Source organism: Leptonotus elevatus, chromosome 10, assembly GCF_054856555.1.
Source record: "Leptonotus elevatus isolate MCC_2025b chromosome 10, RoL_Lele_1.0, whole genome shotgun sequence".
In the NCBI taxonomy this organism is placed as follows: domain Eukaryota; kingdom Metazoa; phylum Chordata; class Actinopteri; order Syngnathiformes; family Syngnathidae; genus Leptonotus; species Leptonotus elevatus.
The window spans coordinates 6,502,385-6,523,402 of NC_141248.1; the positions used below are offsets into that span (position 1 = coordinate 6,502,385).

Here is a 21,018-nt window from a genome sequence, read left to right on the forward strand (position 1 = left end):
CATTGTAGCCGAAAGGCGTAGCTCTCGATTTACCAATCGATCTATGTTCCTACCCTCACCTATGGTCACGAGCTGTGGGTCTTGACCGAAAGAACAAGATCTCTCCGGGCTCTCCGGATACAAGCGGCCGAAATGAGTTTTCTCCTCAGGGTGTCCGGCCTCTCCCTTAGAGATAGGGAGAGAAGCTTGGTCATCCGGGAGGGACTCGAGTTGCCACTCCTCCGCGTTGAGAGGAACCAGTTGAGGTGGCTCGGGCATCTGGTTCGGATGCCTCCTGGACGCCTCCCTGGAGAGGTGTTTTGGGCATATTCCGGGGACGACCCAGGACACGCTTGAGAGACTATGTCTCTCGGCTGGCCCGGGAACACCTTGGGATCGCGCCGGAGGAGCTGGTTGAAGTGGCTGGGGAGGTTGGATGGATGGATGGATGGATGGATGGATGGATGGATGGATGGATGGATGGATGGATGGATGGATGGATGGATGAATGGATGGATGAATGGATGGATGGATGGATGGAATATCATTGTTGGACCTTGCTGGTCCTCTTTCTTTATGAAGACCAGATGCCAGTGGACAGTATTGCTAGTTTCTTGACTTGATTTATCACAGGAACTCGACTCAAGCTCATCTGTGACATAACTTGCCAAAAACAAAAAGTCCACGGTCCGCATGCACACGGTATGGCTGCATGGTTAACCACTTATTTAGACATTTCAGGTATGAACTTATGGCCACCCCTATATGAGTCATGGTTTCACCCTGGCCACCCCAATGAAAAATTTCTGGCTACGCCCCTGTACACAGTGTTAATAGTGCACTGAGACGCCGGATGGTGGACCAGAATTTCCTCGAAGCCTGTCAAAAATTCTGTTTGGAAGCCAATCTATATATTCCAACCTCAATGAGGATCCTTTGCTTTTTTTTGAAAGAACATGCATGAAATGTTTGTTAAGTCCTACTAGTTCTTTGAAATCTACTAGATTATAGCCACAACTAATAGCCTAAACATATTTGCTCACTATATTAAAAGGTTGCACGTTTTTCAATTTATGAACAATCAAGGTCCATGGTGTATTACAAGTGATATCCTGCATTTCAATAAGTTTGCAGTGGTTGGGAATATGAAACAAAAACTGAATCAGTTTTCCTATCCATCCGTCCATCCATCCATCCATCGAGACTCAATTGCAGCTTCTTTATCTAATTGAAAACAATTGTCACGCACTGGTTGTTTCCCACTTATATTTCAGGAGCTCCAATGAATGGATATAATGAAGTTTGACCGTTTTCTGTCCCATCTTCCCTCTCCTCCTCTCCCCTGAGGAAAACAAGGAATGTGTAGGCGGAGTGACTAATTTGTGGTTTTCCCCAACAATCTATCATCAGTTTACACTCAGCAAGGAGTCATTACGCCAAGAGTCAGAGCACCACAGCTCCCAACAGGCTATGCAGTCAGAAATAACCCCTCAATCACACTTAAATGGCAGCAGGGGTGCTCAGAAAACAACAGACAAGGCTCACAGCGAGGAGCTTCCAACCCTGCCCAGAGTGTGCAACAGACTGTCAATCTCTGTCCCCTTTTGCACTCCAATATCAAGTGTCCTTCAATTCCACAGCTCTGCGAATTCCATGTCCTGTTTGATTTTCTCGCTGTCTCCGTTTCAGCTTCACTTTTAACCACATTTCAAAAGCTGTGCAGTCAAAGGCCACCATTGCTTTACATTGTAGCATACGACCAGAGACAAATTGACAGGTTAACAGCATTTTTTATTTTGGAGTCAGGAACATGACCCTTTGAATGCATGTAAATAAAGTATATAAAATAAATTTGTTTCACCAAGCACTCATACAATCTGTCTCTTAGATTTTAGAGCTGGTGTGACCATTGACCAAGCTTCAATTCAGCAAATTTGCCCTCAGTTTATGTACAGTATATCTTCTAACACACTAAATGCACTCAACAGAAAACGGAAATCCATTTAGATTTTTGAAGGTATCAACTTTGTAACTGGTTGCGCATTAGGCTGTTTTTTTGTTTGTTTGTTTTGTTTACAAATGGATTTCTGCAGCTTTAACCAGCCTTAGTTTTCTGTTAACAGAATACCAAATAAGCGAGCAGGATCTGGAATTAATGCACTTAACTGCTGAGTCAACTCCAAGGACTCTAACAGCTTAGTCAGACAGCAAGCGCAGGCTCCTTGACAGAATAAGAAATTGAAATAGGCAAGAAAAATGAGGAGTGGAGGAGGGAAAATGAAGGAGATGGACAGTGCACAGGACGGTCACTGCCATCATGTATTCAGCACTTCTTTCTATAGATAACAGATGGCAAACATATTCAGTCATCATTTTTTGGAGCAAACCTTCGGTTCACAATGTCACTACTATATGCATATGTATGATCATGATTTTCCTTTAATCCTCCCATCATAGCCCAGAAGAGTTGTGCAGATTATAGCATGGTAAACATTTTTTCCTACAAGAAAGAACGGCGTGTTGAGTTCTATGCACCACCCGCCACAACCTTCACATAACTACTCAAGAACAAACCACCTACAAAGTTTGTCTTTGTCTACAAGGATAATTGGCTTTTGCTAATAATGACAGAAAGAGAGGCAGTCTTATGATGTCCATTAAGAGTGGCATCAAAATAATTAATGCTCATCATTACCTCCACTGCTTCATAAGGATGTAATGATAACGGCAATAGGTGGGTAGAGTAGCCAAAAATTGTACTCAAGTAAGAGTAGCGTTACTTCAAAATAATACTACTCAAGTAAAAGTAAAATGTAGTCATAAAAAAATCACTCAAGTACAAGTAAAAGTATTTGCTGAAAAGAATACTCAAGTACTGAGTAACTGCTTAAACATGAAGTCTGATTCATTTTTAAAAACAATGTCATCAGACAGACAAAAACATAAAATTATGTGCAAATGCTGGCACCAAATCATAAAATTAAAAAAAATAAAATGTTGAGCTTGAACAACAGTGCAAGCAGACACGTTTGCCCAAGTGTTTGGATATTTTTATTTTAGCTCTCCGAAAAGGCTCAGCATGACACACACATTGTTATGACTCGTGTTTTGTCTTTGTTTGTTTATTGAACATAAGACCACAGGTCTTAAACCTGGAACAAAACAGATACAAATATAATCACAACGATATAATGCTAATATCACATGTATCATTATACAAATACATGCACGGTATACAACCTAACCCTTATTGTTGAAATGTATGGTCTATGTTGTTTCATTTGATTTCAAATCAAATAAAAAAAATTATTACAAGGCTGATGCAAAATAATCGCTATTGAATGTAATTAACTACATAACCCATAATGCTTTGCAAGGTTGGCGCATGCGCACAACAGCTGTCTTCTGCCCGTCACCGAGTCAAACAAACCCGCGACTGTTACTCAGGCTTCACATAGAACTCTTCTCAGTGTAAGCACTGCATGCAATAGTCACAGTCTCAGTAGAGATTAATTTGTCCATTAATCAAAAGTCTTTTTTTTTTCCTTTTACTGAGAGAGCTCAGTATTGTTCATTTTGTAATCTTACCGATTAGACATGTCATCATCATTGCTCTCTCTCTTTTTTTTTTCTTTCTTATTTTGTATGTGCGTGAGTATGTGCATGTGCGGGTGTGTGTGTGTGTGTGTGTGTGCATGTGTGAGTGCGTGTGAGTGTGTACTCATTAATTCACCTAAAACCTATTAAAAAACCCAGACCGTTCACCTGAACCGAATACTTCAGAATCCAGCAAGAGTCGTGAGGTTGTCAGGAGACCCAAAGAAGGATCAAAGAAAAGAAAGGAAAGTGAAATCCAGCACCGACCAGACATCAACTACTACCCACCGGGTTACCAACCAGAATCTTTCACCAACCCCAGAAACATCTAAATTCCAACAAATTAGGGAGACCTCAAGAGACCAAAGGAAAGACTGAGGAAAGGAAGGAAGGATAGATGAAGCAGAGTGAGATCCACAGACATCAGCCTCCACCGATTCAACGCCCAGCGGAAGAAGCAGATTGTGTTTGAATTTCGATAGATGCTGGTGTGGTGGATCTGGCATGCAGGAAAACCTCCACCAAAGAGGGGAAACGTCGACCCCGGCCAGGACACAGCAAGCACAACCCCCCCAGGGCCCCCCAGGCCCCGGGAACCCCCTGTACCCAGGCATCGGTGCCGGAGAGGGCTGGACAGCGGAGCGGCGAGGGAACCTGCGCCCACCCCACCTCCAGCCACGTGGTGGGACGGAACACTGGGGGCGGAAGGGGAGATGGGTGCACCGGGAGACGGGTGGCACCCCCGGACCCCTGGCCCAGCGGGGAAAGGCCCTGGTCGTCACGCCACCGTACTTAGTGAAAGCTAACCCTGTTACTGAGTTCACCAGCTCGCCGACTGGCGAACTCTACCCCTACATCGTGGATGTGACCCCACCCAGTGTATATACAAGTGTGTATGTGCGTGGTGCATTAAATTGGGAGCAGGTGAGATGGAGCAGAGGGAAATGATATCCCCCCCACTCCTATCCACCTGCTTCCCAGACATGTCAATGAGTGTATGTGGTGCATAAAAAAAATAAATGGGGGGGGGGGGGGGCGTGGTGATGTGGCGGGGATACAGATGGGGGACCGCAGGACTGCTTAATACTGCGGTCTGCCCCAACCAATGGCTCCCCAGCCCGACCCCCCCCCCCCCCCCACCAGTTGTGGGGTGCATTCAAATTGAAGGGGAGTTGTAGGGCGATGACGGTCTCTCCACTCTACCCCACCCCCTCAAATTGTGTGTTATGTGCCCTATGTGTCTATTAACAAAGTATTGTGCAAAACAGTGTCGAGGTTGTCGAAGATGTATACACAATGGGAATTCTGATAACAGGTATTTTAGGGCCCTCCTTAAATGCAGATCACGCACTGTGCTTAAGGCTCCATCATCCAATCCGTGGGTGGGCTCATTTTGTGCGAGGGCACGCTTAGCAACATCATCGATTGAGCTACGCACGTCACACGCATACACTCCGACAAAACTCAGTTCGAAAGTAAACATTGTTAAACGTACACTTCTAAACATACAGACTTAAATATGGAGTGTTTTTGTGACTATTCTCTGTGGATTCCCAGGGTAAGCATGAAAAATGCATGCAGGTGGGGAGGTAGGAAATGTCAATGGAGGAATCAAAGCAATCAGGGAGGTGCTGAAGGGGATATTGGTGTGATAAATCATGTTGTTCCTGACGCAGGTCAGAGAGGTGGGAGGAGGAGGTAGAAGTGGCAAGTAGAAGAGTTTTGCGCATGTAGGGGGACAACTTGCTTAATCATGCTGAAGGAATAGCTTGAAGATGGACTTTGTTACAGGTTCGAGTCAGAGTGCGCGCATGTGTGTGTTCTATTATTTGTATTAATGCTACTTTCCAGAGGTGGGCATTTCATCAGTTGTCATTGTCAGGTTTCAGTACAGGGTTGAGGGCCCAAGCGCATGCAGGGAATCAGGAAGAAGAAGCAGGTATGCTCAAAAAAAGTATTTAATTAAACAAAAACAAAAAGGCAAACAAGGTATCAAGACAACACAAACCAAATTCAAAACAAGATTGGAGATCGCAAAGGGCTGAAAGGAAGCAGGGAACTAAATACGAATGCTAACAAAACGAGACATCTGGACAAGACACATGTGACTGAGGGAGCTGAGTAGATGACACAATGGACCGGTATGACAAGGACTGGTGGACACAAAATAAAACTTGACGAGACAGACAACGGCCATGTTTAGGCTACATGGAGACTTTTTTGTCATTCTGATTGAAATCATTTTGATTGAAGATCTGTGGTCACCTGTTTACGGACATTGATTAAGATGAGTTAATTCCTCATTTAGCACAGTGGTTAAAGTTTTAACACTTTTATTAAAGCAACATCTTGATAAAAACAAGTTGCAAGTACAGTGGAACCTCGGAGTTTGAACGTCTCGGAACTCGTATAAATCAGACTTCAACCAAAATACCTGAGTAAAAAAATGCCTCAGAGTTTGACCTCGGTCTCGGAGTTTGAACTCCCAAGCAAAGCCAAATGTACCTTGAGCGGGTAGCAGAGTGAAACCGAGCAATGCCGAATGCTCACGTTGCGGTCATTGAGACGAAGCGCTGCGCATTTCCAGTCAGAGTATGAACACTTGCGGAGGTGCTGCGTACATTTGCGAGTGCACTTTGATTTTTCCACGACAATTTTCTTTGACATGAAAGACAGCCTTGCCAGGGGCAGCAAAGAAAATGTACAGTGATACGAACCATAATGGATTTAGTAAGGAGATTATCGCGTCCTTGTAACTATCGTGACTGGCTACTTCCGTAAATACTGGCACAAAATAATGACGGACTGATGATGACGGATGGGTGGCCCGGCCACAAGTGAATGCCGTGTGACGGACCGGTAAAATTTACTGACGGACCCACCTCTGCTACTTTTTCAAAAAAAATTATAAATATACTCACTCCTGCAGTAACAGCAGAGAAGGACATAATGCTCATCAAAAAGCTGACATACAGCCAGAGCACTAATGGATGATGTTGATGTTTATTTTTCCAATCATAATTTAGGGCAATAAGTAATATGCAATTTCAGTCGAAGAAAACACCTTTTTCTGCTCATTGACAAATGATTGAGCACCAAGCTTCCAGCTGAAAATAGAATCTGTTTACCATACTGCCCTTTAGGACTGCAAACAGAAATAATATTCAAATAATGTAATGTAAATATATGTCATCATAATAGGCAATGCCAACAGTTTGCGGTCCCAAGGTAGCCAGCCCCACCTGCATATTGGCTGAGGAATAACCAAGGCACAGTCACACATGTGGATCTAAGTGGATAAGGGAGAGAGGAGGCAGTTGTTTGAGGCTCCATTAACCTTGTTTGTGCAGATGCACCTCCACTATCCCAAACATATCCCACATCGCTTGAGGAACCTCAGGGGACCCTCCACTAATTAACCTTGTGGAGACACCCTCGGCAAAGGAGGCTGGCGCCAGAATAATAAGGAGTCCTTTGCCTGGCCATTAGCAGGGAGATAAACACATCCAACTCTCAAGTACCTTTTTGACATAAAACCAATATTTGTCTGTACAGGAACGCTGTGAGGAGTGCCGAAGCTTAATTCTTAGAGGCATATTTTAACCTCACGGAAACCTTAGTCACCAAATAATTGTTTATTAAGCAAAGTGACAGTTAGTGTTAAGTGGGTGGCTCGCAAACAATAAAGAATTCAAAATGTATTATCCCCTCAAGCTAATATAATGTAAATAGCAAATGCAAATTCATTATTACAGGCCGTGGTCAATTACTTGCTGGTCTTGCTTTCAGTAAAAGTAAAAGCATGAATTAGATGAGTTCAGATGACTCACCCGCTCATTGTGGATAATTAATTCTTCAAAAACCTTTATTTTGGTGGAAAACAAGCAGATTAATTCAGATTCTTTTTTCATGGCGAATAAAGTACCCTTCATACGATCCCCAGCAGTCATCTTGTGGGCGTATTATTGTCAAAGTCTACACTTAAGAAAATCCTTAATGAGTGTAAATAGAGAGGGTTTACAACATCATACAAAACTGTAGCAATATTCAAGAAGAGGACAGAATAGATTTTGTCAGAAAACATTTTCAAAAAATAATATTTTATCCAGATGTCAAAAGCACAATGACATTTAGCCTCCACTTGAGTAGCCAACGGGTATGTTCTAAAAAAAAAAAAATAGCTCACCAGTGATGAGACTTTCTTGGAATAAAAGTGATAATTTGAAAATGCAAACACTTGCCGAGGTTTATAAAAAATAAAGTATTTGATTATTGATATCATGAACATGATCAGTGTCTTCAAATAGATGAATATTTAACAACAAAAACTGATAATTCAAGGTAATTTGTCGAAACACACTAAAAAGCCAAACTGCAAAGTTGCTCAGCACGCTTACATCACCTACATGCAGGAAGTCTGGGGCAGAAGTGAAGTTATTTAATTTTAGGCGCGGGGAGATTTGGGATTTTATTTATTGATTACCAAAAAAATTGTATTATTCTCGACACATTATGTTATCTGACAATGTGTAAATTGAGAACTGCATGTAGTGGACTCCATTGGGTTCTCTGATTTTAATTTGAGATATATATATTTTTTTTATGTACAAAAGCTAAATGTCACTTAAGAACACAAAAATGCTATGAATCGTCACCAATATTCACATGCTCATCTCTACTCATGTCAACTTCAACCTCTAAAAATATAAAAACAATTGCCACAGTATTTTGGATGTTATGGGCATTAAGCCTTTTTCTCGCCATACAGTGTGCTCATAAATTTCCATTTACCTGTAGGGTATATAACCTATCAAGAACATAGTAACCACATGCTACCTTGTTTCATACAGTGAAAACCAGGTGGACACATCAAGAAAAAGTTAAAATCTTTCATAGAATGTAATTGTGACTAGGCTACTTGTCATTCTGGGATTTGTTCCAGTGAGAGGAAAAATTGAAATGCCTAAAATGATGAATGAAGATCCACCTCCTTGCTGCCACCACATGCCGTTTTGTTGCAGATGATTTTTCTTTTCTTTCTTTTTTCATTCCTTCTCTCTCTCAAGTGTGTTTTACTTTATCTGCAACAAAAAAAAAACTGCACGTTCGTGTGGTTGACACATCCCTACCTTGCTCCACTTCACTGAATTTCGCAGCAAAGTGGATGGATGTTTTGAACTTCTACCTAAGAGAAATTCCACAGAAATGTGAAAACTCCCTGACAGCACTTTGAGATTTTGTATCGAAAGGACACAATGCACTCCCTCTGTGACATTTTGTATTAAATCCCTTCCCATAGGGAAACAGATGTCAGATCTGAAAGATAGCTGGCAGTTCGTCACATTTCAGCTGAAGGATTTAGGAAGTGGTCAAGGAAAAAGTTGTAAATTTAACACCTATGACCCCCTCATTGATCTCTATGAATTATATTGTGTAATGCCGCATTGTGTATTCGCAGGCAACTGATGTCGGGTCGACTTTTTCAGAGTGAGGCGACGGCATGGCACGTGCTCAGACACCTTCTGGGCTTCATGCATAATGCTCTTTGTGTTTCCTGGGAAGGATGGACGAGTGACAAGGAGGACTGAGTTCCTTCCAGAATCTTAAATGGTTTACACTTACTTTCTTCCTCTTCTTGCTTTGCTCTATCTCCCACTCACTGCTAACAGAGAACATCATTGATGTGGTTCCTTGATTTGCATGGCCTGAGAACAAAGGAATCACATTTCTTTAGCATACTAGGGCTGTTCATTCCTCTGAATTTTTCTATTTATCTTCCGCTTCATCCTATATGTTCCTATAGGTACATATTTTTAGGTATATTGCTAGAATGTCTGGCCTGTGTCATGTGTAACATCAGAAGAGAGGCTCAAGTCAATTTTAGACACAGATAATGTTGAAAGAATATATGTGTATTTCACATTGCATACACCCATAGCAGTGTTATTCTTCCCAATTATTTTATGTTACCCAACCCCCCCCCCCCACAAGAGGGTAGAAAACACTCCCCTCCACACACACACACACACCTTTATAAATAGCAATATTTCTCTATAGAATTGCTATAAGTGCGCCTCTGCAGAAGAGTTAACACTCCTTGCACATTCTCTGGCAATAAGTGTGCCACTGCCACCTACTGCAGTGGATGTGCAATTGCAATTACACTTAATTCTAGTAAGACCCAAAATCAAAACACATGTTTTGGAGCCCACCCTTGCATTGTATCGCTGCAAAATCCTGCTCCCAAACACACTGTTGATTTGTGATTGGTCCGAACCGCTCGGAAAAAAATCAGAATGCTCGGTACAAGATGGATTCTCGGTGGGTTGTGAACTCACAAATACCGCGAGAATTCAGCATGCAGGCAAGTTTAAAAAAGTCGGCCCGGCCCAATAAATTGTTGTTTTGTTGCTTATTCATTTGACCAACCAAAACGATGGGTCGATCCCTTTTTTTACCCAATTTGGGTTATTTGCGAGTGTAGTGAGCTGTTATGTTGACAGCTTGCAGCAGACTGTAAGGTTACTCTTCAGATAACTTTCATTCAAATGTTGTACAGTGGATGAAATATTGAATGCATCACAATCATCTGTTGTGTAACATTGTACTGTTGGGTTGCATGTGGTTGTGCAGTCGAACCTAATGTGGGCCAGATAATGTATTAGTAGTGGACATACTTTATACTCACATGTGTGTTTCTTGCACACATTTGATCAAAGCTCTAGATATTCGTGTCTGCCACTAGCTACAGTATGGTCTATACAAGCGCAGGAAGAAAGATAAGTGAAACATAAATCAGAGAAGCAAAAGAAGAATTGGCCCCTGGCATAATGCAGTAGTGATTATGAAATCAAATGTACACTCTTTTCAAAAGAAATGTGAAATATGATCTTGCTCCAGGAGAATTGGCAGACAGTCATAAGAACATTATGAACAAGGGGTGCTCTGGAAGGTTAGGACATGGAGACCCAATGGGTTTACTTTTAGACCAATATGGTGTCAAGCTCAGATTCATTGTTTATTTTATTCATATAGCCGCAGGACACTAGATAAGGGAATGATTCTTTATAGTCATAGTCATTAGCATTTCAGGATATGCACTGATTCTATTTTAATTAAGGAAGCAGTTTTTCAACTTTTGAACTCAGCATACATGCTAATCGGATCTATATCATTTTGTGCAATTCCATGCTTTTAACTTAGTGGCAAGGTCCATAAAGGCATGTTTTTAGAGTGGAATAAATGCCCTGGTCTTTCACTGAGCCCCGACTTCCACCTCAACAAACTCCTTTTGGAAGAACTGGAATAGACATTGTGAGCCAGGCCCAGTCGTCCAAAACCAATAACCTTTAAACCCACTCACTTCTCCATTAACTGGATAAATGGACAATATTTCCCATGCATAGTCACAAGGGGGCCGGGACAGTATGTCCGTGGTATAATAAGCTATAACATAACAGGTCAAAAATTCTTCAAGGAAAAAATTTCTTAGCAAAAATGCAACCAAAAAAGAAATGTTTGCATCAAGTCCTGAGTAACAGCTAAATTTCACAATGTCATTTAAGTGGTTGTCAGTCCTAACCTGGCAATAGCCAGATTGATATTGTGATTCACTCGAGGGAGTTCTCCACAATATCAATCAGTGATTTGCTTGGGAAAGGCGGGACAATCTGTACAATACCTCGCGCTGATTGGACGATGCGGCGTTGCGCGCGTTTGTTTTGACCAATCACGGCCATGGATGAACATGACGTCTTTGTTCTCGTCGAAGGTGGCAAAAAAGCACGAACATCTTTACCAGCTGATAATGCACGAAGCGCCTCTCGCTGTTCAACATTCAACAAGGAAACGGTGAGTAATTCTCCAAGAACAGAATTAATTGCAGTGTCCATTTGTTAATGTTAGGTTTGTTTGTTTGCCCAGGCGACGGCGCTTGCTTCCTGTAGGTCAGATCGGTGGAAATCAACGGAATTGGTACAAGATTTATTCTCCGGAGTTTGTGAACTCACAAATACTGCGAGAATTCATCTTGCAGAGCAAGGTTATGTCAGTGCGCCCTCCAATAGACAAAAACTGCTGTTTGTGTTCTGTCCTCACGGGCCAGATTGGACACCCTGACGGGACGGATCTTGCACACAGGCCTTATGCACTTAGGCACTTTTGTCCATTATGTATAAATCAATGTCAGTAAAATTGAAATCAGATATAGACATCACTCAATCACCCAAAATGCATTTGTCTTGCACAAACCATAGCACTCCAGAATGTTTTTTTGTCAAGCAGACTCTCATTTGAAGCTGACTCACTTTAAAAGTAACATACTGGAGCACATATTGATCAGGGAACTTGGTGCAGAAGGGGGGCACACTTAGTAAGCACCTCAAAAGCCATCATGTTTAATTTAAAGTATGTCAAGGTGCACAACTTCAGATGTCATTATTGAACACTAGTTTATGGGACTGCAGCCCAGACTTTATACCCCACGATGAATTTGGAATTCTCTGTCAAATGCCTCAAACCAGAGTCAAATCAGCCCCCTGCTGTACCGCCTCGAGCATTATATGTAAATAGTTAGTTCAAAGATCGTGCTGGTGGGCTCTCACATCAGGCACAGCAGGTGATATCAGCCATGAACTCATATGTAAACTCCTGAGGTTACGCTGTCATGTTTCGTATTAAGCCAAAACAATTGTGTTGTGCAAACATGACTTGAAATGAATAGCGTGTGAGTAATACAACGCTTTGTTGAAGGAGCACTGACAAAAAAGGTTTTGAAATCCAAAAGGTACAATTCGTTCTTATCTTTTCCCCGCCTGTATTTAATCGAATCTGCGATCTATATAAGTTGACCCTTTGTAGTAAAATACTTTGATTTGTCACCATCCAGAGATTTTCTAAGCGAAGCACACAATTTCTATTTCGTCCGTGACACAGGGCGAGATGGATGTTGATGTGCGCTCCAATAATCTCATCAGACACGCTGTTCCACCTCAGCTCCTGCTTTTCACTCCCCTTTAGCATTGCTATGATTAGGCCTCGGAATTGGATTTTGTGCAGTTCTATCATTTTTATGTTAGGTTGTGTTTGTGTGCCTAATGTACTCGCTTCTCTCCCTTCTCATTTCTCTATGCATTCCATTTAAAAAAAAAAATTGCTGTCACTTGAAGGAAGTTATATACTGTGTCTTTTCTACTGTTTGAGGAATGCTTACCATATATTTTTCTTGATTAGAGGATTTGCTACTACTACAATTAGTAGTTAATTGTTCTAGAAACAGCTATATATATATAATAACTGAGCTAAAATGCATCAATGGCAGTCAAAAAATAAGCTACATAATAAAGTCGTCTAAAGCACTTAATATACAAGGTGAGTGGAGAGTGCCCAGTAAAGTGGCCCTTTGAAGTAGTCAAGGTTTTTACTTACTTCCATACACCACCAATTTGTGAATCTAGGAATTTATTCAAAGTTATTGTGGGTTATTACAAAGGCTGTCGACCTGTATTTGATGATTGTCATGATGATGATGATGCACACATTATTAGCCTCCTTATTCATTCATTGGGACCATTTACTGTAAAAAAAAATTCTGTATACAGTCCCTTCAAAAAGTATTGGAACGGCAAGGTCAATTCCTTTGTTTTTGTTCGTTTTTTGGGGGATTTCAAAATAAAATATGAATATGAGACAAAAGTTCAGAATTCCAACTTTGATTTCATGGAATTTACATCTAGATGTGCTAAACAATTTGGGAACAGAGGATCTTTTGTTTGAAGCCACCCACTTTTTAAGTGAGAAAATTGCAGAAGTATTGGAACATGTGATAGACTGGGTGTTTTTAGCTGCTCAATTGTGCCTTTTAGATTGATTGCTTAAACATTAGTTAGGGATTGTTTTTCGCTTTGGGTTTCACATATGAAAACTGCATTTGCTGTTAAGCAAAATAAAGAACAGGGAGCTAGCTGTCTATGGGAGAAAAGCAAACCATTTTGAAGCTGCAAGTATAAGACAAATACAAAGTTTTTTTTAGATGTTGCTGTTCCAATACTTTTGAAGGGGACTGTATTTCCATTTGGCCTGCAAAAACAAACACAACACACTTTTAAATTTGTAATATTTTACACTGAGCTGGCAACCAGTTCAGGGTGTAGTCTGCCTACCACCCGAAGACCACAAGGATAGGCTCCAGCATGTCCGTGAGCCTAGTAAGGTTCAGAAAATGGATGAATGGATACAATTTTACACTTAAAAATTCATCAATCTGTGCATCTGTGAATCTATGGCAAACTCCTTAGAGAAAATAAAATGAATTGGGGAAAAATATTGAGCATTCACTTTTAGATATATATTTAGAGGAGGTAGAAAAAGGAGTGAGCAAGGTCACTGACTAAACAAGCGTAATGTGCAGTGAAACTGCCCTCGAGACAACCACATTGCTTGTAGTGCACGCATGCATACTCAAATATTATGTTCTATATACCCATTCCTGTACACCAGTCCTTCTTAAAAAGGAGGGGGGCACTCCTGTAGGCGGCGGGGTGCGATGCCAGGTGGATGCGTGTGAACTCAAGGAACGTGTGTGTGTGTGTGTGTGTGTGTGTGTGTGTGTGTGTGTGTGTGTGTGTGTGTGTGTGTGTGTGTGTGTGTGTGTGTGTGTGTGTTGTGATGTAATTGCACATCCACTCCAGTAGGTGGCAATGACACTCACATTGTTAGAGTTGCTGCAGAGTTCAACTTACAACAATTTTATAGACAAATAATGCTAGTTATAGTTGTGGAGGAGAGTTTGGCACAAAATAATTTCTTCCTTTTTGGGGGGGGACAAAAAAAATGAGAAGCACTGCTGCATACCCAGTCGCAGGATCATTACAAACATAAAGCATTCATTTTGTGAAGCAATTGAGTCTTGACCGATACCTTTATTGTTATGAATCCATTTCTACAAGAGTTGCCTTAATAACAACATGTTTGACATTTATAGTGTACTGTACTTTATGTTGATACCAATGAGCTCAGCATATACCAGGAGTGTAATTTATATGACATGAAGGAAGGTAGGGTTCAACTCTATCTAGAGCCGTTATGTTTCCAACACTTGCACGCAGCATGATTTGATAATAATACTCTCAAACCATTGATAAATAATTGATGTTTTCTTTGCTGCTCCAAATCTGTCTCTTATACATGTCCTCGCAGCCCTGTGTCAGCCATTGTTTAGTGGTTGGAGAAAGTGTCTTCCTCCTCACATTTCCCACCCATGACAGCGCCTCTCGGGGGAGAGACTCATTCCAGCTTGTTGGAGACAGAGCACAGGCCAGAATACACTTCCCACACAGTCTGAAGCAGACTATGCACAAGGGCCACAGAGACTAGAATCTGACCTTTTTTCGACCTTGTTTGGACTATGTTGCTCTCAGCAGGCGGCAGCTGGGTGCCGATGGTGGAGACAGAAATACTCAATGAGTGGTGCGACACCATGATGACAGCCCCATAGCATCTGGCAGTTAACTCTGGGCAGCTCTGATGCCGACAATGACACACACATCCCTTCAGGCTGGATGAATGATATTATATCACAGGTTCACACACAGGTGGCACGCCGCTGTGCATACATAAAGCATTAAAACACAGTAGTTGCCCAAGAACCAAGCTGTGAGCAATGTGACGCCCTGAAATTATTGCAATTACAAGTCATTAACACAGACAGTCATTCAAAGTTTTTGCAAGCAAACTTTTGGTGCATTATAAATAGCGCAAATATTATACCGCCATCTACTTAATTTTATAATATCGCAATGGCGTCGTTTTGTCCTAGCTGACTTTAAAGCTAAATGTCACTGGAAAATCAAAATATAATTTATGCCTGTGAAAAGAAAGAATCAAACAAAAATAATTTGTGACTCACAGCTTGTTTTTTCCTTTTTTTCCCTTTCCTTTTTTTAAGTTAGATTTTTTTCCCAGGGGAACCTATGTAACTAAAAAAATACTTGATGAGATTATCATTAGTGTTAATGAGTGAATAACACAATAAGGGTAAGGGTAATATTTAGGGTGACCTCTGACCATATTTTAAATTCCAGAGAGATGGTTAAATTAACTCACGTTTACTCAAAGTATTTTAGTATTTTCACATATGACTCCTCTGTATTTTGAAGTCTTACTTGACAAATCCATACATAAAAACCCAGCGTAGTCAACCCAACCCTTTTTGTTGCCGTGATTGACTTTTTTCTTTCTTTCTTTCTTTCTTTCCTTCTTTCTTAATATATAAAGTTGGGAAAGCAAGGATCACACACACACCCTTCAGTGTGGCAGCTCAGTGGTGTATTACTTGAGCTGATTCTCAGGGTTGATGTTTGAGGTCAGGACAGTACTTAAGCGCTAAGGAAGTTATGTACGTAAAACAACCTACTTTTTCCTTTAAAAAATTAACAATTTTTAATATATTACAATAATAACACATGCACACACACACACACACACACACACACACACACACACACACACACCCCCACACACACACACACACACACACACACACACACACACACACACAAAACCTACCTTTCTTTTTTCCCTACACCCCTGCCAGTCGGTGTAACACTACTCCTCCCATTTGCTGCACGAAAACCGGACATTTTCATGAATTTATACAACCAATCCAGAAAGGATGTAATATTGACTTTTTTAATACATCTAAGTGGATTTTGCCTACAACTCAGATCATAGACCCTTGAAACTTCTGTGTCGACACTGTCAGATCAGAGGTTGTTTTTTTTGTTTTGTTTTGTTTTTAAATCCAAAATCAGATTCAAATGTATCTAAATTATTAAATGATCTGTTGAGTAACATGCTCAGTCCATAATATAAAACAAAATTTAATAATTTCATAACCTAGCTACTGGTCTCAGCTGTTGGCTAAACGTACGCAAACATCATAAACGTAGCAGCTGACTCCCACCGTGCTAACTGCTATTTAGCCTTGAGACTAATATTAGGCAAAATCAATGTTGTTTTAGCTAAAGTAACCTTAGCAGTTAGTTTATCCATGTCATTAAGTGAAACAGTCTGGGTTTTAGTTAGAATTGTGTAAATCATAGTTGTTTATGATGGCCACTTTGTCATCATATCCCTGGGCTGCGGTTTCCTCCCGTAGGCTATGTCTAAAAAAACAACTAAACAAAAAACAAACAGGTATGGTATGTTAATTGAAAACTCTGTATCCGCAGGTGTGATCCTGAATGTGAATGGTTGTTTGTCGAGTTCATGGTGTAACCTGCCTCTTGCCTCAGCTGGTAAAGGCTCGAACACACACACGCGCCCCTAGTGAGGATAAGTAGATGGATGGGTAGCTTGTTTGGCTTGTTTGCTTGATGGAAGTTTGTTTTTGTTGCATGTATTCTTAAAAATACACTAGGGTGTATCTATTATATTATATTATATTATATTATATTATATTATATTATATTATATTATATTATATTATATTATATTATATTATATTATATTATATATTAAAAATATTTCCCCCTGCGATGCTTGGCTACGGTGGCTTGTCAAGACCAAAAAGACGCATATGTCCTGCAATTGGAGCAGATTAGCCGTGGTTTTTATTCAGACTGCGAAGCAAACCGCACCGAGTGCGTTTGGAAGCGGACCGAGACCACCTCAAAAAGTGGGTCTCGGTTCGCTTGTTTGGTCCGCACCAGGATTCGTTTGTGTGTATTCAGACCTGCACAAAAGGTCCGGATCAGCATGGGAAACGAACTCTGGTCCGTTTAAAGCGGACCAAACAGTGCAGGTCTGAATACACCCTAAGGGTCTTGGTCCACTTCCAAACACACTCGGTGCGGTTCGCTTCGTAGTCTGAATATATATATATATATATATATATATATATATATATATATATATATATATATATATATATATATATATATATATATATATATAAATAAACTTACTATCCCAATATATCTTTTAAATTTAAATGGTAAATGATTTTTTATTTGAAAATGTTTCTCCAGCAAATTATATGATGCTTTAATCAGTTTTGAGCGTGCTTTTCTCCAAGCACCGCCCTTGAGTGTTCGTTGACATGGAAACGAGCACGTGACCGTGACGTCTTGTACTCGCATTTCCGTATCAACATGGCGGCATCCATGGCAGCCCAGGCTGCAACGAGAGGACTCAGAGTAGCCACGTCAAAGCACCTGCTTCTTAACAAACCGAAGGTATTGTCTTCTCCTTCCTCGTCAGTATGCAGGGCTGCGCTCATATGTCAGATTCGATGAATGTCTGCTCGGTGATATGCTCCGTTGCTACTCTGTTAGCATGTTAGCGCGTCTGATAACGAGAGGCATGCAAGGTAAAGTTGACAGCAGTCATTTGTTGACATAACATCACGATTTTGTTGTCCTGTAATAATTGTAACTTGGCGTTACGTCATTCCCGTTACACGACGAACATATATGAGGATGACAGGTCATAATAAACGTATTATCATCTGACACTCCATAAAAGATTGCAGGCGCATTCATCACATTCAGTGACCTTGTCATATTAAAGTGATGAATTATGCGGAATCGTTTTGTCTTAAAGCTTGAAGCAGAGAACAGCCTCAAGCCTCCAAAGCACCGACTTTTCTGATAAGACCAGTGTAAAGGTCAAACTTTGTACTTTGACCAATTGTTGACTGATTTTAGTACTTTGAACAACACGTTCATCCTGATTAGATTTGTAGTCTGTACATGGCACTCGGTAACTGTATCATTCTTTACATGGAATGTATAAAGTGACGAGTAAAGAAACAATGCAACAAAAATCCCCCAAGTTATATGTGACAAGAGTTACAACACACTAAAGTGAACCCCAAGCAGTCATTATCACTGGGAAAAGGTTCCAGACCCACTTACAACAGGGAAAAATCAGTGCTAGACAGATAGCATGAAAAACATTTTTGAAATAGTACTTTAACCCCTCCCATACACCTTAAATACTGTACATTAAAATGTATTACAATACAGTACACCTAAACTTTTAAAAACACGTTTTAAATGCATTGCAAATGTATTTGAATAAAATAAAAAAACTGACAGATGATATATATATATTAAAAAAAAGGGTATTAGTGCCGATGTAACCCTTTGATGCCCTGCTGAGCAGCATGGCTCTGTGATAGTGGTCGTCCTGCAACCCAGAGGTTGTGGGTTCAATCCCATGCCATTGTGACCACGTCAAAGTATCGTTGAGCATGTATCTGCACAAACACATGGCACGTGCACTGGTGAGTTCTGCAAGGTCTAATCGTCAGTCTTAGCATACTAAAGAGTAACTGTTAAATTATCATTTTTGGATCGCAAATGCACAGCGCTTTCATCTCACCTTGGCAATGACGTAGATAAACTGGCAGCACCTCAGGAACTAGAAGTTAGAAGAATAGAAAATTGCTGTTAATTTCATGTAATTTTAAGGAAAAATGCTATATTGGGGAATATAGGTCTTTAAAATGACTTCTTACCGGTCATTGTTTTTGGGGGAATTTTATGTACTAGTGGTATCAGTATTTGGTATCTATGACTACTCAAGAGTTGAGTACTCGTACTGGTATCAGTCTGAAAAAAGTGGTATCAAACCCTAATTTTGAGAAACAAAAATGGTGGCTAGTGTAATCAATCAGTTGTCGATTAATGGTGGCATCTCTACTTTTTTTTAACGTAAGTAGATAATGGCTGGCAGCATGGTAAACTACTGGTTAGCACATCTGCTTTACAGTTCAGAGGTTGTGGATACGATCCAGGTTTTAGCCTTCCTGCGTGGAATCTGACCAACGAAAATAGCGTAATATAACTTCCAACTAGGGCTGCGTGATATGGCCCAAAAAATTTATCTCGATTCTTTCAGTCATTCAGGACGATTATGATTTTAATCTAATAAACCCAACAAACATTTATTTAAAGGTTTCATTTATTCAAAAATAATGTTTACTGACTCTAAATCAGTTTTAACATACCGATAAGCTTAACAGCACTCACAGTCTGTGCTTAAATGCCACAAATAAGTAGTTGGTAGCTCATGTAAACAACACATCCAGCATTCTGCCACGTGCAAAATTACAATTCCCAAAAATTCACAAGCGCACAAAAATTTGGATGTGACAGAACATAAAAACAACAGCTTTTAATAATTAAGAAGACACAATTCGATTTCACGATTGAGCAAATTTTCAATGATTCGATTTTTGAAATGACAATATTGAATTTATTTGATTTATTGCCCATCCCTACTTCCAACCCAAATTATCTTTCAAACCTGATAAAAGGATATCAAGTATGATTTAAAAACTTTTCATGATAAAAGGGGGGACCTTTAAAGTAGTCGGTGAGTGGAGATAATGATGCTGTTGACATAGTGCCAGCGCACCTGTTTGTCGCCGCTGTTTATATATGGAAAGTGTTTAGCAGTAATAAGGCTCACATTGGTTTGACGTTGCTGACTTTTATAGTCATGTTCCTTTGGAGACAGTTTATAATGCCATCATATTTCTGTCACTTTATCGTTTCATTTTTCGTGATATCAGACTGTCAAATGTTGATACTGTTGAGTTCTTGACACTAGATGATGTATGCCCTGAATGAGAAAGTGGCATATGGTAGGGATTGAGCCAGGCAGGCAGCTGGCTTACTGTCTCGAGAGACACTCTCTCGACAGTAATTATCGTCAACGGCACTCTGGGGACAACCTGACTCCCTCCTGCTACCTAACTGCTGCTGTACTTAATACCACACAAGAATGCAGCACAACCACCCACCCAAACACCTCCTCACTGAACATACGCATGTATGCACACAAATGTGCTCTGACTGCCATAATATCTGGATGGCTGCATTTACCCTCCAAATCTAAAGTGCCCAATTACAATTTAATGCTTAGAGCAGATTATTTTTTTTTGAGTGTCTATTAACATGTATGTCTCAAGTAAGATTGATGGAATCTGGCTGTCTCAGCATCTACAGAATAGATACAGTAAAACAGTTTAGGCATCTGCGGAACCAAATTGTTTAAAATGTCCTTGCGACAAGAAAAACTACTAATACATTAGGCGAATGTCTGGCGACGTTTAGAGAAAGTTAAGCGAACGTTGCGACCTTGAATGAACCCTGACGAGAAATTAACATTCGCTGCCTTTGGAAACTCCTCAGTGGGCTACGGGCTTGAAACCCCTCTATCACAATTTAAGCATAATTTATTTGTGAAATAAATGATGCGCTGTGTTGAGCGATATCAGTCGTTCTGACTGGAGGCGGCACAACAATTAGCTGGAGGTGGCCGCCTCCGAAGTTTAAACACAGGGAAAACCCCTTTGTTTTGCCTTTTTTCTTCTGGCAGGTTAAATTAGAGTACGCTCAGGCAGGTAGCCAGCTACCAAAGGTAAAAACTACT

The 21,018-nt window shown here is 40.6% G+C and overlaps 1 protein-coding gene across 1 annotated transcript in view; it reads left to right on the plus strand.

The window, feature by feature from the left end:
• The first annotated feature begins 17,702 nt into the window (after positions 1–17,702).
• suclg2 (succinate-CoA ligase GDP-forming subunit beta) overlaps positions 17,703–21,018 on the plus strand; it is a 78,702-nt gene continuing 75,386 nt past the window's right edge. Inside the window, exon 1 of the mRNA XM_086088115.1 lies at positions 17,703–17,810. Within this exon, the coding sequence (XP_085944241.1) occupies positions 17,727–17,810 (84 nt within the window). The 5' untranslated portion in view covers positions 17,703–17,726. The remainder of the gene's footprint in view (positions 17,811–21,018) is intronic.